At 44.2% G+C, this 23,983-nt stretch overlaps 3 protein-coding genes across 6 annotated transcripts; 1 reads left to right on the top strand and 2 right to left on the bottom strand.

Annotated features, from left to right (window-relative positions):
- Positions 1-282: 282 nt before the first annotated feature.
- On the bottom strand, positions 283-1,579 carry LOC139108776 (uncharacterized protein CG1161). The gene is made up of 5 exons (XM_070667318.1): positions 1,345-1,579; positions 1,150-1,265; positions 913-1,027; positions 695-835; positions 283-594 (listed from the first exon to the last, which is right to left on the bottom strand). The coding sequence occupies exons 1-5, from the start codon at positions 1,405-1,407 to the stop codon at positions 445-447; spliced, it is 585 nt and encodes a 194-aa protein (XP_070523419.1). The 5' UTR covers positions 1,408-1,579; the 3' UTR covers positions 283-444.
- Positions 1,580-1,846: 267 nt separating this feature from the next.
- LOC139109140 (dymeclin) lies at positions 1,847-6,067 on the top strand. Of its 4 annotated transcripts, XM_070667972.1 has the most exons (13): positions 1,859-1,962; positions 2,218-2,391; positions 2,478-2,780; positions 2,880-3,074; positions 3,154-3,392; positions 3,462-3,677; positions 3,752-3,933; positions 4,022-4,147; positions 4,221-4,334; positions 4,404-4,694; positions 4,777-4,959; positions 5,024-5,140; positions 5,227-6,065. In XM_070667972.1, the coding sequence occupies exons 2-13, from the start codon at positions 2,297-2,299 to the stop codon at positions 5,392-5,394; spliced, it is 2,229 nt and encodes a 742-aa protein (XP_070524073.1). In that variant the 5' UTR covers positions 1,859-1,962; positions 2,218-2,296; the 3' UTR covers positions 5,395-6,065. The 4 variants fall into 4 exon arrangements, with proteins under 4 accessions (XP_070524075.1, XP_070524073.1, XP_070524074.1 ...); XM_070667974.1 differs by lacking the exon at positions 2,218-2,391 and having other exon boundaries at positions 1,847-1,962; XM_070667973.1 differs by lacking the exon at positions 1,859-1,962 and having other exon boundaries at positions 1,983-2,391; positions 3,755-3,933; positions 5,227-6,067.
- Positions 6,068-6,203: 136 nt separating this feature from the next.
- On the bottom strand, positions 6,204-23,751 carry Cals (calsyntenin 1). The gene is made up of 4 exons (XM_070667969.1): positions 23,292-23,751; positions 19,040-19,319; positions 15,481-16,292; positions 6,204-14,574 (listed from the first exon to the last, which is right to left on the bottom strand). The coding sequence occupies exons 1-4, from the start codon at positions 23,413-23,415 to the stop codon at positions 12,917-12,919; spliced, it is 2,874 nt and encodes a 957-aa protein (XP_070524070.1). The 5' UTR covers positions 23,416-23,751; the 3' UTR covers positions 6,204-12,916.
- Positions 23,752-23,983: the final 232 nt, after the last annotated feature.

Below are 23,983 nucleotides of genomic sequence, written 5' to 3'. Positions count from 1 at the left end.
ACGTGTTTTTGTTATCTTATTCATTACACATATATATTCGCAATAATTTTAGAAACGAGAATAAAAAATAATGCGCGCTCTGTAGTCTAATTAGTCTAATAGATAAAAAAAAAAAAAAGACTCGTAGCTTACTATGTTACGTTTTATTTCTTTGACAGCTGATGTAAAGATACGCGATGCTAATTTCGCGTTAATTATTTTAGAAGAAATTTTATTAAAGATATAAGGGGTAATTTCTTTTTCGCAGCTGAAACTATTTTTGAAAATAATTGCAAAAATAGCTGCTGACGCTTAATATTGCTTTATTACTGCAATACATTATTTTTTTTAAACAAACTATTCGCAGAGAGTTTGCTTTAAAAGAATCAAACAAATCATTCACCACAGCTAGAAGTATTCGGGGTGAATTTAAATAATTTACATACTTTGGGGACAAAATGTGACTTAGTTCAACATAGTATGACGATCGTAAATATTCCGCCTCTGTTCTCGAACCTGACGCTTCCACTTGTCTTGTTGGTGTCCAACACGATTTAAAACATTACCTCTTTCTCCCATTGGATGAGATGTTCCAGGTGCGATAGACGAATCGTCCTTTATAATAAAATAAAAAGAGCAGAATGAGCATACTACACACACTTGAATACAAATCAAAAAAAAAAAATACAAGGCCAAAATTACATTATGCATTTACCTCTTCATTATTATGTTCATGATAACCAATATTCACTGAAGCTTTGTGTATCCGCTTATTCAGCAATGGATCCAGACAAATTAAGAACAACATATAAATTACTAACAATGAGATAACCCATATAACTATTATCACTACAATCTGCAACATAAAATTTTTATCACATTATAAGATCATTAGAAAAGCAGTGCAGAGTTTATCAATAGAAAAATACATACCTTAATGATAGTAGTATTTCTATTTTCATACTTGCAGTCACATCGAGAGCAAAACACTTCCTCTTTACCCTTTATTTGATCACCAAGTTGTGGCAGGACAACATTTTCGCACTTGCTGCAAATTATAACAAATCGACAATAATTGAGAGACAAATATCACATAGTGTGGGCGCATAATGCAAAAGAATTGTTGATCAATCTCAATGCATGCATTTTTACGCGTTCAAGCGGAATTACCATTGCAATGGTGGGACGTTTATAATGTATGTGGAACGCTCCGTCGACTGCGTCGTGTTTATAACGGAGGAGAGACTTGGGCAAATGCACTTGCATCTCTTGTCGTCATACTGTGCCTGGAATCAATCGCAGTTGTTAGATAAAAGCGTCCGGGTTCCCAGTGGAACAGAATATCGCGAGAAAGTGCGCTCTAACCTCAGACCGTTGCGACAGGTAGACGACGATGATTACCGCGACGGCAAAGACGTGCTTTAGCATCGTGCTCTTCTCATCGGTAAAAAAAAACGTAATCCCCGTAGGTGCGACACGCAATCACATGTGACGGCGATTAGGGAGTGCGCAAAGCTCTCGTTAAAAACATAATACACCAAGTTGTCAAACAGTCACCGTTCACTTTTAATCCTCCTCTTATTGCCAAGTCGAAACCACGAGATAGTACAGGGAGAATTAACGAGATGGAGCCTACGATCATGCAACAACTACTGGAATAGAATTTTGCAAAGTTAATAATTAAACAATGCTCACGCTTCGCGTGCACGTCATTATAATTGGAGGCATTAATTAATTAGAATTTTTTTATTACCCCAAAAAACCGAAGTTGATTCGCGTCGCGAACGGGAATAAAAAACCGCGTCTTCGAAGCCGTGCAAGTAATTCAGTTGCTCGGACATTTCGCGCCTCTGTTCTTGGTCGGTAAAAGAAATTCGTTGCGGACGACGATGACCAAGTCGTGGTTCTATCGGTACATTTAATGTCAATGTAAAACTTCTCGCTGTCCATGCGTTATGTTCGTGTCAACTGACCAATAATTTTGTAAGTGCGCTTTGTTTCGTCGCTTGAAACGTATTACTCGAAGCAGCGGGAGGCTTTGATTCTAAGGCGGTGCCGAAGTAACGCGTAGAGCGAACCGTTCTCTGTACACTAAGGTTCATTCGGAGGTTATTAGCTCGCCCGATTCGTCGCGGCGTTTACGCGTACACGAGATAACGTGTCCTTTTGTCGTAACAAAAGCTGTACTATCGGAGCGTAGTCATGTACAGCTAAACGAATATTAATTGCATTTTACAGTTAACCGTACGTGTCTATTTGTTCATGCTGAAGCGTCGTCAAACCGAACTGTCAATGTACTGTCAATTGTATTATTTTTATGAGAATTAAAAGCGAGCAATTTTCGCATTTATCTCTCCATTCATGGTGCAAAAAATATCTTTCGATCGAGAGAAACTCAATCTTACATATAATGTAATTATTATAAATATAAGCGCTTAATATACAAGCAGTACAAATAATTGTAATGGGTATTAGAAGTTGTCTTTCTTTCTTTGTAGAATATTAATTGGGGCAATGGGTGCAACGCCGAGTCGTTATGAGGATCTCTCCAAGAATGTACACCTGGGAAGATTTTGTGGGAAGGAGAGCATACTTGCAAATGATCCATTCTGGAGTATGTTTCTTTCTTACAACATAAGACCACCAATCACAAGAAATGATCAAATAGAATTGGATTCTCGGTTAGATTTGTCATGCCAACAGTTGCTTGTTAATAATTTAACTACTGGCAATTTTGGTACTTTGATACAAATAGCTTTGGTACGCATCAATGAACTACTAGCACCTGTACAAAATCAAAGGTAAGCATTTATTTCTTTTTTATTAACGTTTGACTGTAGTATTAATTAAATAGAAAAAAAATTTCTTTTTTCTAAAATGATACATTGTGTTATTCACAGCATAATATCAGCATGGCAAACCTACAATGCATTATTTGCTGTGAGGTGCATTTTGAAGTATCTTATTGAGACAGTTGGTGAAGAACAAATGCTAAATCATATTGAAGCACCACAAATAACGAATGAAGCACTTCCTTATAGATTGACATATTTTATTGAAGCATTAATAGAACTTATTACTAATGTACCTTTATGGTGGGTGAAAACAATTTATATATTTTTTAAATATTTCTAAAAAGGCTACAAATATTTGTATCTTTTTTTTTTTTCACAGTGAATTTACATATGTCGTTCATTTGGAGGCAATTAATTGCTTGCTTGTACTTCTCTCGGTACAATTATTTTCTCAAACTGCAGCTGAATACAGTAAAGTGTATAGGATAGCGATGCGTTTAAATCAACATGCCCCTGCTATGGTGTGTACTCTGTTACATAACTTTATCCAACAAGAACACGCTCCTCCGGGATTATTGACGCAACAATCCGGAGGCAGTATTGTATTCAGTATTGCCGGTAAATATGACAATGTAACAAAATATGACAGTTTATTTTATAAAGTATTAATATGAAGTATTATTTTAGCGGGATTGTGGAATGTAATAAGAATGGGCATAGGTAGCAGTTCGAAAAATGTACAGGTCGCACATAACGGTATTGCTGAGGATGAAGAAAGAAAACGTGACACGGAAACTCCGCTTGCTAGTCAATCCCTATTACTTTTACTGGTTTTATCGAATCATTGTACTGCTATACAGAATCCATATAGAAACGCGCTTTTCTCTTTTATAGACATGCAAGGTAAAGCAGATTTTGTTCAAGACTTCTGAGTTTCTCGGCGTACATCGCATAAATTAAAATATATTTTGTTACAGAAGATCATACTATATCGCAAGGACAAGTGACGGATACCTTCAAATTTAATCTAAATAAATTATATAGTACGATTTGTAAGATACCAAATACGGATGAAGTAACGCTTTTGCTTTACATGCTATTACACAGAAATTCAAGTGTGAAACAAGATATAATGAGAAGGCCTGACATACAATTATTGGCAAGTAGTTTGTAAAAGCATGTGCACATATATATATATATTTTTTTTATTAATATTGGATAATTTCGTATTATTTTTTTGTTCACAGGTAACTCCGATATTACAAATATTATACCATGCGCCGAACAATACATCCCATCATATTTATATGTCTCTCATCATCCTACTAATTTTGAGCGAAGACGAGACGTTCAATAAACGAATACATGAAATTGTAAGTATCAATACTTTGTACAAATATCATCTTGTAATAATGATTGTCATAATTAAATTTTTTTTTTTTTAAGACGCTTAAAGGTGTAACATGGTACACTGAAAGATCGATAAGTGAAATATCATTAGGCGGTCTTTTAATTCTCGTTGTGATACGCACGATACAATATAATATGTTTAAAATGAGAGTGAGTGTAATATTTTTATTTAAAATATTCGAATCTTCATAAAATATAATATTTTTTATTATTTTTTAGGACAAATATCTTCATACAAATTGTCTGGCCGCTCTCGCTAACATGTCGGCCCAATTCACATCCTTACACCCCTACGTTAGTCAGAGGTTGTTGAGTTTGTTTGAAACTCTTGCGAAAAAGCATGCACGGTTAGAAGCAAAAATTTTAGAACAAACGCAATTGACAACTCTTCCTCCCAAGGATAGTATCGTCCTTAATACGACTATTGATACGACTATTGACTTAACAATTAATACTTCTAAAAAATCTGTTGAGGCGTCCACAGTAAATGTTGTTAGAAATCAAAATTTGGTAAGTTATATTAAGCCATTCTATATTTAATATTTATTAATTAATTTTATTTAATATAATGTTAATTTTTTTTTTTTTTCAGATTCAAGACTTAACTATACTTGAGGAAGTTTTACGGATGGTGCTAGAAATTATAAATAGTTGTCTAACTCATAGACTCGCACACAATCCGAATTTAATTTATACTCTATTGTATAAAAAAGATGTCTTTCAACCATTTAGAACACATTCTGCTTTCCAAGACATCGTACAAAATATTGATTCAGTAAGTTTTTACTTTAAAATTACGAACAATTATTGTATGTGTTAATATTTCAATATATTTTTAGGTAATTAATTTCTTCTCGTATAAATTGGAACAAAAGGATCAATCACAATTAGGAGTTACTCAAGTATTAGCCACTATCCGACAAGGAACTTTAGAGTGGCCAAGAGATCGTTTAAGGGTATGTAAACGATGTTACAGATTATTACAAAAATGTTCGTATTTTTATTATAATGTTAAATTATATATACGTACTCTTGTTTGTAGAAATTTCCGGAGTTGAAGTTCAAGTATGTTGAAGAAGAACAACCAGAAGAATTCTTCATCCCTTATGTGTGGAGTGTCGTTTGCCAAGGAGCGTTGTTGCATTGGAATGCAGAAAATATTAAACTATTTCCTACCAATAACGGCGAAGCAACTATAATAGTTTGCTGATATTCAGATGAGGGGTGCATTGTATTATAAATACTTAAAACGATAACAGATTAATATGTAAAACTATAAATTTACAATAGAAATGGTCACAAAACTAAAAATCAATTTTCTTTTAAATGGATGAAAATGGACATTTAATCGAAACTAAAAATTAAAAATGTATGCAACAAAGAGTATAATTTATGACATCGAGTATGGCATAAGAGTATTACATACGATGTAATCTTATAATAAGCAACTTAATAAAATTTTGTATAATTTCGTAATTAAATATATATACCGATTGGAAATACTTTTTAACAGAAAAATGAAATCGCATTACTAAATTACACATAGTGGTGCAATTAAAATGGCACGCAAGCTCAGTTTCGACTTGCGACTTATTTGTAGATAATTATTGGTAAAATTGAGTTCCCTCGTTAAGTTGAATATAATATTTATATAATTCTGTTATACACATTGTATATATACATGTGCAAATAATTTTTATTTAATATAATATATATATATACATCTAATAAAATCTTTGATATTTATAAATGCCACGTTTTATTTCTTCAAAACGCACGTTTAACGTAAACTGTAAGATCCATTGAAGTGGGACGTAGGAAGCTTCTAATATGTGAAAGGGCAACGTAGGGGTAATGAAAGTAACACCCTGTCCATTTTTAACCGGCAGGTTATTAGAAGATTGCAAGAATGATTTATTTGAAAATATTTCAGGCATATATAAATTCATCTTACTCCGAGCCCTTGTCGAACTATCTTAAAATTCGTCAATTACCTGCCGGCTACATAATGGACACATGTCGAATGTACATCTTTATTAAACAAATACAGTTGACGTCTTAATGTTATTTATAATGTCGTTATAGATAGTATTTCATTTTTCCTAGCCTGTGCAGCGTGTATATGCGGCCGCGCGTGATCTCGTGTTGTGTACGTGTGTGTATAGTTAATATACTATTGCTATAATAATATACTTCTCATTTTTGTCTCGAACGATCTTTCAGTTTGCAGAGTTAACAAGATAATTTGACGTTTCTGTGCGTCGCGGTGCAGACGCGCCGAGTAACTCAGTGTGTCACGTTAAAATTAAAGACTCGCTTAAAGTCATAAACATTGCCTTAGCCATACGTAACGTTACGGCTCGAAACGTGTGTGCTTAGCGTTACAGATAGTATTTTTTTTTTTTTATTTTTATTATTTTTTTTTTTTCCTTTTAATTATTTATCCATAATAATTAAATCCCTTAACTGTAATATACTATACCGTTACTTAATCTTATTAGTTAACACACAATCAATCTGCGATGGGAGGGAATTTAGTCGGCACGTAACGATATTCCGCATTACGGCCTAGCTAATCAGTAGTCGATTTATTTCACTCATTACGCATAGCGCAACTTACCTTTTCTCTTGGTTTTTTTTTTTTTCTTTTATTGTTTGACATCCGATCGTGTCGCTGCTACGCGCTATTTCTTCCGTGTAGTTCTTTTTCTTTAATAGTGTCGCGTATAACGAGAAATAACAACGAGAAATCCTGGAGCGAGCGATCGGTGTTTTATGAGAAATATATATAATACACGTGATACACGCTCTACATGCTTTTTATAGCTTGGATGCACTTTTTAGCTTATTCGATTTCAATAACTCCCGGAATACGGAAAAATGAATCACTCGGAATATATACCCAGCAATCTCATTAATGAACTTCCTGCTATCAATTTGAATTCGTTCTACTAAAAACTATCAGTACATCAATTATAATCCGAGCGCTCTGTAAAAAAAAAAAAAAAAAAATACAATAAAAAATGTATAAAGAAAAATAAATTTGACGAACGAAAAATTCGACCGAATTGCGTTCGCGTGGGAAAATAATAAAAAAAAAAGTTTTACCGCATATCCCCAAATTTCGCGAATCGCCGAAAGATTAATAATGCCTATCTCTTTAACATTTCTCGCTCGACACTTCGAGAAGAGACGGGGCGAGCTGAAGACAAACGATCAGACGGCAATGGCACGGTCGTTCGCTCCACGGAGCGTTATAATTTCTCGATTTATACACGCGCGCGTGATCGCGCATTTATACATGCACGTTTTTTCACTGTCGCCGCATCGGGATAAGGTATGCGTGTATGTGTGTGTGTATGCACGTGGGATATGTACGTGTACGTGTAAAAGTCGATACGCGTCGGTGGCGGCGGGCGTGTAATATGCGCTGAAGAGAGATTCCCACCCCTCGCCTGATCGTGACAGACGAAGGGTGGTTCTCCTCCCCGCGGGATTTCGGAAGATAAGATTTGACGCGTTACTCAGATTTATCCGAGCCCTCTTGTTCCGTTCTTAAGATCGAAAATATTTCCTCTGACTGTCTTGAGCGAACGGCACATATGTGTGTACGTGGAATTTACCGCGGCGACGATGGTCAGCGTATGACGCTATCTTGATGCGCATCGATCCTCACACGAAAACCATAATTAATGATATCGCGAGGCGCCAGCCGCTGAGAACCACCGGGAACTGAGGGAGAGAAGTCCCACTTACCACCCATTATTTTTTCCTCCGTCCACCCTTTAGGCCCAGGGGGTGGTGATCGAGAAGACGGAGAGAGAAGTCGTGGGTGATAAGCGGGACCGTTCTCTCCCTCAATTCTTGATGGCTCTCAGCGGTCGGCGCTTTGCGGTATATTAACTATGGGTTTCGCGTGAGGATCGACGCATATCACGATAGCGTCATACGCTGACCACCGTCGCCGCGGCGAACCTCATATCTGCTTCTCAGTGTACGTGTGCGGGTTGTGTGTTTGTCTGTGTGGGTAGATGGGCGAGACGAAGACGTGGGGAAGAGTACGTATAATTATATACGTAGACATACATACATACACGGGGGTATCTGTGCATATGCATACGTACACGCTCTAGCTGGCTACAAAATACAATGGTACGTTACAAATTCATATTTTTCATTTTTCTTTTTTTTTTTTCCTTTTCCCCTCTTTTTTTCCCATTACTCTTCCCACTTTACCCCTTTACATCGTCGGTTGCAAACAGCTTAGATATCTTTTATATATAATATATATATTATATAATAATATCATCTAGTTGGTTTTGTTTTCTGCGTAGTTCCTTTTATCTTCCCCGTTTAATTAAAGTGATTAAGTACATCTTTAGAGCGGACGCGGCGCACTCGATTGGATTCACGCTGCGAATCACTTCTCGTCTCATTGATTTCCTGATTTCTATCGATCGCGAGGGACCTTCGGCCACCCGACATCTCGCTCGCAATAACGAAAGAGTCGCTCTCGCAGGCGCACGAGCATCCCTTATTTCATCACGCTCGGGAAAACGTCGTGTCGCCGCACATATTTCCCTCTTCGCATAATATTAAATCACGTACACAGAAAGACCGCTCGGGATCTTGCGTAACTTGAGCCACGTGTTGCTGCCGATTTCGAGTCATTTGTGCGCCAAGATTTCGATCGAAGACGCTTTCTTCCGCGAGGCAAATATTTTCAGATAGGGAGCACCCCGCTGGCGAATCGTCGGAGCGATAAGAATAGAGGCGATAACGCGCCGGAGGAACTGTCTCGCGTAAATAAGGGAGATGCGCCGTGCGCGTGCGATATTTTCCCCACATTTTTTTCCCTTTTTTTTTTTTATTTTTCGTTACACCGACATCGCGCTCATTCGACGCACCATCGACGAAGAAAAGCGAGCGTGGGGTTTGTTTTACGATGTCGCGTGCACGACGGTCAAATGAAATGGGAATCCCAAGTAGCTCTCGAACTGTTTAATTCGCGATGCACTTACGCTCGAGGATTAAGCATACAAACGCGTGTGCACACATTTACGTAAGCTAATTTAGACACACTCGTGAAGGCCAGATCCTTTCCCGAATTCGGTCCTCGCGACGCACTTCCTGGGTTGGAAGGCCGTCGCCGAGCGACCTGGCTGATTTCGATTGATTGTTACCTTCTCACATCGTGTTTGCGACTTTTATTCGTCTCACCTTTCCTTTTATAAAATACGAGATTATGTTACGAGATTCGCGTTGCAGGGTGATAAAATCGCGTTAAGAGAAAAACACTAGAAAAAAGAAAGACAGTACAAAAGCAAGCGTACACGCCGGTATTTTATTATTTTATATAAGTGTATATATGCGATCTGGTGTAGTCAGGAACAGATAAACGATCATGCACGTCTCTGTTTGTCTTTGTTCTTTCTTATTTTTTTTTTTTTTTTTTTTTTTTTTCTTTTTCCCTTTTCTTTCTGATAGTCGCCGAACTCCGCTTTCTCGTTTGGAGCAATCCGAATTCTCGATCGAAGTATCTGATTTCGTGCGAGTCGGAGAAATGCGTAAGAGAGGGTGCGGGTGTTGGGTGACCCTCCTCGGGAACCGTAGATGGGAAAAAAAAAAAGAAACCTATCCCCCGAGAACGAGAAAGAAACCTTTACGAAGTCGCGACGTTTCGCGGATCGCCCAGGTTGATAAGGCGAGACTTCTCAAAAAACATTTTTTTTTTCCTTTTTTATTTCATTTTTTTTTTTTTTTCGACGAATCCCTTATAAAAATGATATGATATGCTCATTGGAAAAATAAATTGTTCATTATAGTTCCCTATATGAATATAGATATATCCGTACGCGAGTTATTCGGTACTGATGGTGCCTCCGCATTCGTACGATTCGGTATAATTCTAGATTTACGCCAACACAGAGACGCACACATGCACGCGGGATACGTTCATTATTTCGCGGCGATAACGGATGCGCAGCCGTCGTGTCACCATTTCGATAAAAGGGAGGGAGGGAGAGAGAGTTTAATGTACCTCACGATGGGATCATTGCACGTGTGTGATACGTTTTCCGACACGGAACCATCGACAGGTATTGTGCATCAGAGCCCGTGACAGCCCGCCGGACGGCGGCGCGTCGCCCGGAAACGACGTCCCGGCCAAAGCCCTTTCGTTACCCGACGAACGCACGTCCGACCCTTAACTTTGCGCCAGCAGTTAAACGTTTAAATACAACCGGGACTTTGTGCAATAGCGCGATTTCGGTTTGGCAGGAGTGTTACTTATGCAAAAGCTGAAATCGTTTGACGCGGCAAGCCGCGCGGTGCCGCGTGGAGGGTTTTTAAACGCGACGAGGCAGGGTGGACCCGTCACCGGGTCGGGGTGTTGTGGCGGAAAAAAAAAATAGAAAAAAAAAGAAAAAAAAAAAAGGAGAAAGATAATCAGATGCAGTTGAGATTCGCTGTATAAAGTATATAATACGAATTCAGCGCGCTGCTTGCTTAAAAGGCACGTAAAAGCATTAGTTTTCTCCGTGAAAAGAGCGATTGCACGATACGACACGTCGGGGGTGAGATTAACGGGAGAAGCACGCTCGATGGCTTCTCCAGCCGCTGCGCATTACTTTAGAATAATCGTCTACTACTCGAGACGAAACTCTCGCCGCGGAATAATGAATGGACGCCCGGTGCATGTGTATGTAGAGCACGTGCGTGTCGCGCACACATAAACCGAGGTACACGGTTAATCGCCGTTAATTCGTCAAACGCTCATAAGAAAGTCAAGACTCGGTACAAGGGAAGCAAACGATCCACCCCTCGAGCGGCTCCTTCACGTGTCGAGTAATTTTTAATTAATAATTAGAAATGAATATTTATACCGAAGAAAATTACACGGCACGTGAAGCCTCTGCTGGCGAGCAGGTGGATCGTCCCTCGTGCCGAACATTTCGCCGAGCGTTCGCGATTTAATGGCCGACTAAGTTGTTTTATCAAACGCGCCGTTTCAGTATGCGACACGATTACGCATTATATACGGATATGACGCCGATTATCTTAACTGTTGAAGCACTAACATGAGATGCGTGGCAATGTCCTTACTTCATTTTCCGCAAATCTATCAAGGAACATTGTGCAGAAAGAAAAAAAAAAAGAAAAAAAAAACAATCAAAGACGACTTAAAATTAAGAAAAAAAAAATTAAAAAAAAAAAATTATATATATATGTATATTCGGCAAGCATCGTATGGCCCAGGCTCAGCCCGATTTACGCGCTGCAACGAAGCGAATAGCATCTTCGTGTCTACCACGCGCGTTTCGCCGCCAGTATGTTAATTTACGTCAACTCGTGCCACGAGCACTTTTGATCAAAATATGAAAGACACGATTATTGCGAAAGAATTACATTCATGAGATCAAATGCACCTTAGATAGATGAGAAAGCTTAGTCGAGAAGACGAGGAAGAATGTAGAGTCGGCTCAGCTCTATTTCGCCTTGGTTTCTTTTTTTTTTTTTTTTTTATTAATAACTATGCTACCGGGCCGTCCTGCTTATAATAATAATTATAGAAATAATAATAATAAAACAACTTTTGATAAAGTGGCTGGATGTAGCCGTAGCGATTAGTAATAATAAAATAGCGATAATCGTATGTAGATTAAAAAGGAGGAAAAAGATAGTTAGGAGTATAAAAAAAAAAACAAAAAAAAACAAAAAAAAAGAGTTCCCTTGTCCTACTACTACCAATGATGAGTCAAGAATATAAATTAATAACTGCCGTAAATATTCCCGTCGGACGTATTTCCGGCGGGACTTTAAGTATCTCTTGCGTGTATCTCCGATTCTACCAAACATCAGCGACATGTGTTCGTAGGTAGAAAGAGTTAACTATTTCGATAAAGCGTCCCGCACTCTTACAGGTTCTTTTTCATTTTTTTTTTTTTTTTTTTTTTTTCGACACTTAAGACGAGTACTAACTGAATGCCGTTTTACATCGTTACCTCATCGATTACATCGACGTCATCTACGAGAGAGGATGAGAGGGCGGGGGAGGGACGGATAGTACGATAACGCTTCTCGCGCAGTAAAGAGGGACAATAATCGTTTAGAGAATCGATCGAGCGATGCGTGTGGTGCGGCTTAGAACGTTAAATATTATTCTATATTCTGAAGATTGGAAAAGTGTTCGGAATTGACACGCCGACTGAAGCATCTCGCGCGGAGACCCGGTCAGCGTCGACTTCCCGATTTGCACGCGTGCTGTTTAATTGAGACTTGGAACTGTGATCGTACCGAAATATAATCGCTTAAAATGTTAAAAGTGAAACTCGCGTTATTCTTCGCCACTCCGCTTCGCTTGTTTTTTTTTTTTTCTCTCGTACAGAAAGCGTAATATTCTAATCCCTTAACGACGCGCGAGAGAACCTTTGAGAAACTGATTCTTTCGGACACAAAGTCGCGCTCGACGAGAGGCATCCGTACACGATAATCCGAAACTTTTTTTCTCCCACAGATTGAACTCGTAAGCCGCCGATAACTGTGCGAGGAAATCTTCGGCGCGGAATATTACCGAGACGCGCTCGGCGAACATTGCGCGGTCGCGCGCGGCGAGAGAAGAAACGACATACGATGGAAAAATTTTTGCAAGTGGCACGCGGCCAGTACTCCTCTTAGTATCACACGAAGAAAGAGGGGTGTGTGAATGCTCAGTGTAAAGATAGTAGAGTGATTTAAACGTCACGATGATCCCACTCCAAATCGTGCGGCGAGTTGTGGCGGCGGTGGCGACCGTTGCTCAGATCGCAGTCGTTCTCGCAGTCGGAGCTGTCTAGGTCGTCGTCTCGGAACGAGCCATCCTCGGAATCAGAGCTGCCGGAGTCGTCCACGTCCTCGTCCCGTTGGCTCTGGTGGTGTTGATCGTGTTCCGTCAACCTGTCCATCGGATTCACGGTGATGGCGAGAGCGGAGTCGTCCCAGGCCATCTCTGTCTCGGCAGCGAGCTCGTCGCCGGCGGATCGTCGTCGTTTGGCCGCTCCACGCACCCGCGCAGCACCCACCACCGCCATCAGCAACAGGAAGCCGATGCAAGCCGCGGCGACAATGGTTACGGCGTGGCTGCCGCCAGTGCCACTGATGGTCCTGCTGCCTTCGCGAAGCGCGGCCGTAGCGTATTCCTCCGTTAGATCGGCGTGATGCGGCGAGAGTTGCGCGTGACCTGGTGCCGGCTCGACGATTCTGGCGATGGGCGGCTCTCCGGGTGTCGTGTGCGGCGGAACGGTCGTCTTCTCCTTGGGATGAATCACGGCCAGCGTTTGGACGTATTCGTTGCTAGCGAAGCGACCGCTCAGTTCGGAACAGGTGAGTTTGAAGACGCGATCGAGATAATAAGCCGGCTTGCGATTCGTGTACATAATGAGACGGATGAGTTGCTGGTAGTTGTAAGGTGAGTCCGCGCCGGAGAGGACGACGCCGTCCCGATCAACGCGCGCGGAGATATCGTGGAATGCGAGCAGAGCGTCACCAGGGAGTCCCAGACTCTCGTGATCGGGATTGAGGCTCGGGTAGACGCTGACGGCGCAGGCATCCAGCCGGGCAGCTGTTCCGGCGGTGACGCGCGCGTCGGGGAACACGCGTACTCCCAAGCGAAAATCGGCGTATTCCCGGGCCACGTAACCGGTGCCGTTGACGGTGATGCCCGGTCGAGGAGGCGGTAGCACGGTGACGTAAGACTGCACGGTCGGTACCGGTAGAGGCGTACTTTCACTGCCCTCGCAGACGATCGTTGTATCGAGACGGAAATTACGGCGACCGGGCGTCGGGAAGCGTCGGGTGTTCGAGTAACCGATGCGGCGCAACAGGGTCTCCACATTCGTGCGGTTGTCGCCGTCGATGCGCACCTCGGTCATATCAGAATTGGTCAGCAGTTGTGTACCCGGCTGCAACAAGTCCATCGGCGGCACGTGTATGCCTTCCTGGCACCGCCGCAGGCACGAGAGCACTTCTGGTTTCTCGTTTCGGCCGACTAAAACGGACAGACCGGCGAGATAGCCCCGGAAATGATGTTTGGTTTTGTTCTCGGAACCCTGCCAGCACGCCCCGACCACGAGGGTGGTATTGACGCCCTTGGCCGGGTGCAGGGGCCAGTCGTCGATGACCTCGGGATTCTTCTCGTCGGACCGCCACTCCTCGCCGTCGACGTACAAATTGACACGCGGGAAGTCCACCTGTACCGCGAAATGATGCCACTTATCGTCGCATACCTGGCCGATTTTCCAACGCCATTCAGCGGCGCGGAAGATGTTGGGATCGCCCTCGGAGAAGTCGCGTCGCAGCAGCAAAATCAATCTGCAGTTCCTTATGAACAGGGCGTAATGGTGCCTATTCATCTCTGTAATTGAAACGGCGGGGCGTTAGTTGCACCTTTCGTGACGCCCGCCGCCGCGCGTAATAAAGCGTTGAGACGCGCGACGGCATTAAGGAGAGATTTAACGCGAAAGGGTAGAGAAGCCGGGTGGGACAGAACGAGGGGGAGAGAACGTTTATAACCGAGGATTACACGTCGCCCATGGAGACCGGTCGGCATTTAGAAAGATTTGTATTTCAGACCGGGCTAGATAGGATATTTGAGTTAAACTCTTCGCGCGAGGCCGAGCAAGCGTACGACGACCTATATAAGCGCGCTCGACCTGATTTCTTGCCAAAATTCATTCCGTGCAAGGATTAAGCCGCTTTGTTTGAAACTTGACGATAATACCCCGGCGTTTCCGCAGAGTGAACGTGTATATTTTAACGCTTGGCCGCGCGCGCTCCCGCCGGCGCGTAATGCATTCTGCTACATCGGTGAACACCGCTTGACATCGGAACGACTGGTGGCTTATCAGCTGTTTAAAATGATTATTGTTTCTTCCGGGAGCGAAGGAATATGGAAATTATTAAGTTCATTGCTCGCTTCTCGCTTTAAAATCAATTAAAAACCTTCCAGATTAAATCTTTACGATACACGGAGACAACAGCCAATTAAACTTTTAATATCGCAAACATTTTTATACCGTTATTTACTTCATCGAGTTAAAAAGTTGTTTTTGTCGACGGGTATCTTTGACGAAAGAACGTTTATCGATAAGAATAACAAAAACGAGATATTAAACGAATAGAAAAATTATCTGGCGGATTAACGTTAAAAAAATTAATCGTGCAAAACGATGAACTGGCTCGAATGTTAAAGATACATTTCAGTCAAAGCGCCCAACTTAAACGTTTATAAGAAGTTATTAATTAAAAGTGGATAACTTACTGTGATCGTCAGCGGCGCACAAAATATGCTCTTTGACATGCGGATCTTGTCGCGGGCGTGGCCGATGCTTGACCCAGACGCCGACGGTGAACTTTTGCGCCAGGCTGTGTTCCAGGACGTCGTTCGGCACGATCGCGGCCGAGTCGACGCCGTCGAACTCGAAGATCTCGTCGGCCTCTCTGCCTTCGTCCCGGGAAAGGGCGGCCGTCCAGGAGGTCGTGGGGCCCGGGGTCGGCAGCAGGTCGACGCTGTCCCGCGAGGCGCCGCACAGCTTCCGCTGGCTGCGAACCCCGTAAGTGTCGCGGTCGCAGCCTTTGCCGATGTGATCGGTGGCCAGAGTCAAGGTGGCGCGGACATTCCGCAGGATGCAGGGCGCGTCGCAGAGGTCAAGCCGCGCCGAAGGTAACAGAGGCTGGGAACCGACCCCGGCGGCGTAGTCCACTCTCTCGGGGACACCGCGCCATCCGGGTGCGCACACGCGATTCACCTTGACCGTCACCATCGCCGGCGCCGACTGCTTCATGCCGCAGTCGTAAGCGACCACGCTGAGTATGTAGTTGTGGGATCGCTCGTAATCCAGAGGCTCGGTGTTGCGGATCGCGCCCTCGTTGTCGATGATGAACGGCTGATCGGCGGTGAGAATCTCGTACTTGCAGACGTCCCCGAACTTCGGCGTGCAGTCACGGTCAGAGGCCTCGACGCGGACCACTTCCTCGTAGAGGCGACCTTCGTCCACGGTGCTGACATAGGCCGGCTGGAGGAACTGCGGCGCATACTCGTTGACGTCAACCACAGTAATGTGAACCGTGGCGCTGAAATTGAAGTAATGCACGTGCATCTCAAGGTCTATTCTCCTATACAGATAACGGATGCGTCGCAGAAGCGGCGGACATACATGCGTGACGAAATGCCTAGATTCTTCGAATCGCCGCGTACCTCTCCGCGTGCTCGCGATATTAATATATTCTCGCACTTGTATTTTTCCGGAAGATCCGCGCAATTTTTCCATAAACTTCAGATGGAATTGGGAAGTAGAAAAAAGGAAAAAAAGAAAAAAAGAAAAACAAATAAAAAAATTCAAGTTACGCAGATGCGCTGCGCCTTAACAAGTAATGTTAAAATGTTCACTTCCAGCCAGCAGAAAAAATTATTTCGACTGTTCCGAAAATAAATTACAACCGTGGAATTTCCATTACGACCCTCCACAATGAATTTAAAAGGGCTTATTTCCCCAGCCGTAAAGATTACTTTAATAACTTTCGCATCGAGATAATTAGCTATTTCACGCCGCCATAGATACGCTTATCTTCGTAATGGATTTAATTGTAATGGTTTTTCGAATTAAGGATAATTCGATGCGCCATAAAAGCGACGCGACGACGATGGAGGAAGCGATCTATTTTGATATTTCCGCGGTGCCGTAACGGAAGAATGTATTTTATCTCGCGCGCCCGACGGGAAAAGATTTAAAAGAATTACAGCAAATACTGTCGATATACTTAATGTAAAACATTTATGTGACAGTGCTCGCTTGCAGCAATATCGGAAATTTAATACGCAGCATACAACGGGAAAGTCAATAATGCGATACCGCGGAGACCTGCACGTGTGAGAGAAAAGAATTGAATTTCGACTCGGAATTGTTTCGTTACCAAAAACACGCGTTCAAACGGCGACCCGTTCGGGTTACACGCTCGAAATCTATTTACGTTGGAAATTTTAGACACGGTGCAACCAATGCTTCCGAGCCGGTGCTCTAAAAAATCCGCTAAACACACCGTTAAATAATAATAAATTATTTGAACCCTTCACGCCCGCACGCCGACCCGTTTTGACTTGTCCATATTAATATCATAATAATGCGCCTGATGCACGGATACATCGATACCCTAATTGGAAATTACGACGTGTACTTCGGCGGCCGAGGCACGCGATAATCAATCGATTAGTCCTACCCGCGTCGCAGCGAAATTTTTCTTCTAACGTCGTTTGTGTTCTATGAAAAATTCACCGCGAAATCTTTTATATATATATATATAAAAGCGTCGTGTGTTTCACGTATGTATATACGAAATGTTTCACTATTGATCTGCCAGTCGTTGGCGGTGATTCGGCGAGGTGAGACAGAATGCCGAGACAGAAACAGGACAGACGTCACGCTAGTTTTTCATAGATAATTTATCCCTGGCCCGCCGCTCTCTCTCTCTCTCTCTTTCTCTCTTTCCGCTTTACTCGAAAATTTTACCTCGCGCCGTATAATTCTTGTCTCACCCTCTCAGGTCCACAATACATTTTATTAACTGACGCGATCGCGAGCGTAAAAGTTTTATTCCGAGGGACGTGTAGCATTTATCGAGGCGAAAGATCGGGAGCAAACACGAACGGACGCGAGGGAATAGTCAGCAGTTATCGTTTCAGACGGGCGTGAAATCGCACAACCTCGTAATGAGAAAATTTGTGCACTCAGACTGGGAGAGTTATTTCCTCATTTGGCCGATACAGGCCGTGGCATAGAACAGCGCGCGCGGGCCAAAAAAAAAAACGGAAAAAAAAAAAAAAAAAAAAAAAAAAATTGGTATTGTGCTGGCGCGACGTGCGATCCGATGACCCATTTTCGCAAAATGACTTATTATGAACTTTAACTGCAGATAAATACAGGGTAAGATGATACATTTCCGATATGGCGCGGGCACGTCCTTTTTCCATGCCGCGATATAATTTGAGATGATAACGTGAAGGACGCGTGCATACGTATAATTTAAGAAATATTAAACTGCCATCGGATTTAAATTACGAACGTAACGAAAAACGGCAAATATTATAAAATTAAATATTTAATTTCTTTTTTTTTATATATACTATAATGCACGCGTTTCGTGTTTCTATTTCCTTTGCTCTACGATAAACGCATAATATAAAAAATATAATAAATTTCATACAAGTATTCTGTTATTCCGCGTTTCGCAAATTTACCTGATAAAATTTTCCGCCTGTTTTTATTCCTTTTTTTTTTTTTTATACATGCGAAATTTTGTTTTAAAAACATAAAGTTCTATTTATTTAATTAATCTATGAAATGTATATTATCCCGTAGCCTTCGGCGTCTAAATGCTTTTCTTTTTCAAACGGATGTGTACTTCCACTTATCTAAATATGTAAGTAAAAAAAAAAAATAAAAAAAAAAGAAAATGCAGATAACTGCAGTGTATGAAGAAAATTCCGGTGAGAGATGGAAGTGTACATTTCTACTTAGCCGTTATCTAGCGCCGAGAGCATCATACGATAAAGAACTTTTTCAGCGTTGAAGCAGTCGCGTGTTGAAGCGGGGCCGACTCTCGCAATTATAAACTTAGGTGTAGTTCTTCCGTATCGTCTATTCCGCTCTACTTTCGTCAAGTTTACTTTATCTCGGGGGAGAGTTTTCGCGAATAAACGCGCGTTACGTACGCGCGCTGCTGCGTTTACAACGGGGGCGGGAATGAAAATTCATGCTACGCGGATCGCTCGAGCGGCAAGCAGCGAAGGGTGTTTCCCGCCGTCGTGAAGACGCGTTACTTACTTTTCTGATTGCACCCCGTTGCAGCCAACCGCGGCGATGTCGAACTTGTAATTGCGGCGTTTTTCGCAGTTCAGGACCCGGAACGCCCGCAGCTCGGCCATCCCCTTCTCCTTCAGGACGATCTCGAACGGCGCCTCGCCGTGGTGCTTGTTTGCGATGCGGAAGGAGCAAACTTTCGTTTCCAGGGCGCGGATCTGCGGCGTGACCTCGACCAGAGTTTCGTTCTCCTTGACCAGACCGTGATATCCGCTCTCGAGGCTCTCCAGATCCAGCCGTGGTGCTGCAAAAACAACCCGCGCTGATCAGTCAACCGTCCACGTCATCTCGTTTGGAGGCAAAGAAGAGCCGTCCTCCCACAGTTTCCGGTTTCGTTATTTCTAACAGGGAGTCACCGGTGTAACCAAATCCACTCGCGTTACCCACCGGCTCGTCTTTCAAAACTGTTTTCCTCCCTTGTATTTTTTTTTTTTTTTTCGGAGAAGACGAGCGGACAATTTCGTTAATTTTATATCTGTTAGACCGGCATTTAGAAGCGAATCTGACGGTCACGAGTTATCAAACCGGGGGTCTAAAAAATCAGTATTAAGGTCAGCTCGCCACCCCCCTCCCCCCGAATTTACATAGAGCGGTATATGAGCGTATCAATAAAACGTTCGGCATTCACAGCTATATTGTTCTACGATGATCCAGCCGGGTGTTTTATTGATAGAGGTGCTCTCGCGTTGTGTGCACGCCGTTATGTAAATTCGCGCGCTTCAGTGATGCAAATTCCGAATTCACTGGCATTTCTAACGAACCGTTGGAAATTAATGGACGAATTCGGGGTCGATTGGAAAAACTCAGTCAACGTATGTTTGAGAAAGTCCACATTTTTTTTCTCTCCCGCGCCTCATCTCCCCCCCCCCCGTCGCGTATAACAAGCGAACTTTTTAATTAAGCACTGAAAAATATTCGTCGCCAGTTACGGGGCTTTAGCGCAATAAGGGAGGGGGAGGAAGAGAAGAATTCGAAATTCGAGTAGAAATGGGTTAAGTGAAACAAAAGAGGCAGCAGCTCGTTAACTTAACTTGTCAACTTCTTCAACATACGGATAATGAGAAAAGCGTTAAACAACTGTGGCGCACAGAGAGGAGGGAACGTTCGTTCTTGTTCACGTCCGCAACAGTGGCTCATAATTATGCCGTTAATTGCTAACACTGGCAGTTTGAGCTGGTAGTCAACACCTAATATGCTCCCGTGAGCCTCTCTCGACTCTGGTGTGACCTAAAATCACCGGGTCACATCTGACGGATAAACTCTGCGAACGGTTCGTACTAAAAAAGATTTCGTTTTTTTTCTCTGCAGAGATTTGAAAGAACCGCCCCCGACAGTTTTTCCGAGCTCGAGCGGGTTAAAATCAAGCAAACACATACTTAAAAGCGATCGATAACACTTCTTTCGACAACCGGGTTTCGTTTGTCTTTGATTTTATTATTTTTCAGAATGAAAATCTGCAGAGGTGAAGCTACACGCGCGGCGTAAACGATGCGTTATCAAAAAAATGTGTGATACCTAAAACATTACAATTGTATCAAAATATTCAGGGTGAGAATTTAATTCAACCGAAAGGCCTCTGGTGCCGAGCCGGACGATTCATTTAACGTCAGATTTCCATATTTCCATAATTATATAATTTCACGTGTGCATTTTAAGCTGAATAATTATTTATAAGCAGTATCTCCCGATCGCCGAATGGAAGTCAATTACGAAATGTATGCATAATACGCTTTTCGATTATCTCGCAATTATCGTTAAGCGTCGGCTGCGTCAAAGCTAGTATCGCTTTGTCCCGTGTAAAAACCATGCTCGCTCATACATACATCACGAAATCCTACAATTGTATCGCCACTTTACTAATGACGCTCGCGATAGGTTTGAGCTGGACCGACGTACGAAAAAGTGTGTTGGCCAAGGACGCGGAGTGTCCCGGCGGTTTCTCCGCATTCGTATCCGCCGCTCGTACAAGTAAGCAAATGTTTGCGCGAAGAGGAAGGCTGTTTAAACAATAAAAATTCTCGATATTCGCGGCGAGATATTTTTTTAATTTTTTTTTTTTTTTCCTCTTTTTCTCTCGTTCGAGGTGGCCGACCGCGCCGCAGTGGAACAGATATCGTCCCGTTGAATGGGAAAACTCGCGCTGCGGATGATACCGCTTAATTAACACCGCGTCTCTCGCGGCGGTGACAAAAGCTCGATCATCTCTCGTTGGAATACACATATACGTCCGCGCAATCGGCGGGACATCTAATTTCGGCGGGCCGATAATTGCGGGCCCGGACGATCGTTAATTAACTGCTCGTGTGCGAAATATACTTTGACGTGCGCGGCGTGTTATCGGGGTGAAGCATCGGGAGCCGCCGACGCCAGAATGCATTCAATTATCGCGATACGCCAGCGATGTGGGACCCGCGATTATCGGCGTGGACCGCAAAGAAAGTCACGGTCTCGAATATTGTTTGATCGTGGAAAGCTGGTCGTCGCCGGCCAGCGCCGGAGGGGCGGCCCTTCTAATCTTAGCGACTCGGGGTGATTAGGGATAATTAACGATCCGCCACGCGGGATGCGCCGAAATATTTTTAAACCCGGCACGTAACGCGATCCCTCCCGCCTCCTTGTTTTTATTTTATTTTTTTTTTTTGTACCCTCTTTCGGGAGATGCGACGGGAATATTAAATTTACATCACTTCACACTCGTCACTCTTCTTCTCGAAATCGGTCTAATTTTACTCTGGGGCTCTCTCGAACGTGATTCACACCTAGTTTGTTATTCCCGCAGGCATGACTAATACCGTCATTCGGTGAACGATCGTAATCGAGTCCCGTCGATCGCCGGAGGGGTGCGAGCCCCTCGCGCGAAAAGTGCATTTAATTAAGCGGATCAAGTTCCGTGGGGTTTCCGAAACATCGACGCGGCACGGTTATTAAACAGGACACGTCGGCGGAGGAAAAAAAATAAGGCGAGGCGTGAGGCAAAATAACGCGGACGTTAAACGTAAAAATGTTAGAGCGCAAAAAAGAAAAAAGAAAAAAAAGAGCAAAAAAAAAAAAGAAGAAGAGTCCGCTTTATCGCGTACTGCAGCATAGAAGAACGTATCGATTGTTATTCGTCGCCCGGGTGTTAGCGTCAATTCCATTTGTCGTCGCGCTTTTTATCGCCGTTCGTATTTTTGTTTACGTCAAGTTCAGATCTGGGTGCGCGTAAAAAAAAAAGGAAAAAAAACCGAGAGGAAGGCTCCCGCCCGCGGCCGACCGTCGGATGCAAACGCGTAGCCGCGGTCGAAAGAGAGACGCGTCTCGCCGCGTCTACCTTTCGGCGGCCTCGTGCGACGGAACGTATTCCGGCAATTCTATCGCGCGCGAACGAGATTCCGCCGGGATTTGCATAACGCGATTATTCCCGTCGCGAATTTTGGGCGTGTTAGCGCGCCGCGCGGCAAAAATCCCCGAGATATCTCTCTCGGCGTCGCGGTAACGAAGGCGACGGCGAAATATCACGGAAGAATCGAGGGGAATTAGGGGTCGAGGCGAGATTCAATCCCGAGCCTACGGACGGCGAAAGGTTCCCCCCTCGTCTCGCGCGGAACTTTCCCGACGGCTTTTTGTTACGTCACGCGAGGAGAACCCGTTGTGGGGAACGTCAACAATCGAAAGCGCGGTCGGCGCGCGAAGGGTGGTCGGTGGGGATCCCGATCCTCCCCCGCGTTTCCTCACTAACCGGGAACCCTGGCGTGCTCGGAGAGGTAAGAGAGAAATCGCTCGACGGCGAAGGGTTAACAGCCGCCTTTCTTTCCTCAGCCGTTTCACGCGGCGGCGGCGGTGGCGGCGGCGGCGGCGGCATATCGACCGGGTGGGCGCAGTGCAACGTTCAACTCGTCGTACCGTGTAACACAACGAGATACGGAGGCGCAGGCAGGCAGGCAAGGCAAGGCACGCACACGGTCAATGGGTTCGTCGTGGCGGCACCTCGCAGGTGCCGCGATCGTCCGTCGCACCTGCGGGTGGCCGCTGCGCGACGCCACTCATCGTCGTTCCCAACGGCGTTTGCGGGCCCGCCGAGGTTCACGTAGACACGCGCGCGTAAAACGCGATGCCGGATGCGCCTCGCGGTGGAGGCCAGGTAGAGCGAATGTAGGACACGACGGCGGCGCGGCGGCGGAAACCGAACAGACGGAGGGAGAAAGGGAGAAACAGTAAAAAGAACCGAGAAGTTCACCTCCATGATCGAAGGAGCTCGATGGTGTCGACTCGAAGGCCGCGGCGATGCTCGCGTGGGTGAGCCCGACGCACAGAGCCAGCAGCCCGCAGAGCAGCGCACCCGTCGTCGCCTGCGGCAGCATGATTCCTCCGCTCCTCCTCGTCCTCGTCGACGTCGTCGTCACGGGATCGTGCTGTCTGACCGCGCGCGGCGTGGCTTACGAGGCACCGTACTACCGTGACTCCGTACACGCCTCGGGCGGCCCAACTCTCCTCTCCCTCGGCGGCGTTAAACGTCTCTCACTCGCGCGCGGCTCTCACGCTCCAAGTACGATCCGCTTTTTAAAGGAGCATCGCCGACCGACTGCACGGAACTACCACACACGGGACGGAACGGACTCTGTCGCGCGCGCGCGCGCTCGCTCGCTCAGCTCGACTCGCTCACTCGCGCTCCCGCGACGGCACACCGCGGCACACACAATCGCGGAGTCAATATTTGAGCGGAATATCGATTCGCGGCCGTCGGGAGTCGGGAGAAGAGAGGAGACGCCAGTGCCGATTCTTGCCGCGCTGTCCCGGGGCGGCGCTGGCATTGCTCCCCCTCCTTCCGCCTCAAACCCCGTTCACACGAATCTTTTCGATGGGCGGAAACGCGCACATTCCGACTCATTCCACCCATCGAATTAATTTAATTACCAGTCGTTAATTAGG

This window comes from Cardiocondyla obscurior, linkage group LG16, assembly GCF_019399895.1.
Source record: "Cardiocondyla obscurior isolate alpha-2009 linkage group LG16, Cobs3.1, whole genome shotgun sequence".
NCBI classification, from domain to species: domain Eukaryota; kingdom Metazoa; phylum Arthropoda; class Insecta; order Hymenoptera; family Formicidae; genus Cardiocondyla; species Cardiocondyla obscurior.
This window is presented reverse-complemented; position numbering and strand designations above follow the sequence as displayed.

Excerpts from the sequence above, each read along its gene's own strand:
- Cals (XM_070667969.1), bottom strand. The coding sequence starts at position 23,415 with ATGCTGCCGCAGGCGACGACGGGTGCGCTGCTCTGCGGGCTGCTGGCT. Across the intron at positions 16,293-19,039 it reads AACGGGGTGCAATCAGAAAA|CGCCACGGTTCACATTACTG; the intron begins GTAAGTAACGCG and ends CTTCAATTTCAG. Across the intron at positions 14,575-15,480 it reads GTGCGCCGCTGACGATCACA|AGATGAATAGGCACCATTAC; the intron begins GTAAGTTATCCA and ends TTTCAATTACAG.
- LOC139108776 (XM_070667318.1), bottom strand. The coding sequence starts at position 1,407 with ATGCTAAAGCACGTCTTTGCCGTCGCGGTAATCATCGTCGTCTACCTG. Across the intron at positions 1,266-1,344 it reads ACCTGTCGCAACGGTCTGAG|GCACAGTATGACGACAAGAG; the intron begins GTTAGAGCGCAC and ends GATTGATTCCAG. Across the intron at positions 1,028-1,149 it reads AACGTCCCACCATTGCAATG|CAAGTGCGAAAATGTTGTCC; the intron begins GTAATTCCGCTT and ends TATAATTTGCAG.
- LOC139109140 (XM_070667972.1), top strand. The coding sequence starts at position 2,297 with ATGAGAATTAAAAGCGAGCAATTTTCGCATTTATCTCTCCATTCATGG. Across the intron at positions 3,678-3,751 it reads CTCTTTTATAGACATGCAAG|AAGATCATACTATATCGCAA; the intron begins GTAAAGCAGATT and ends ATTTTGTTACAG. Across the intron at positions 5,141-5,226 it reads GGCCAAGAGATCGTTTAAGG|AAATTTCCGGAGTTGAAGTT; the intron begins GTATGTAAACGA and ends TCTTGTTTGTAG.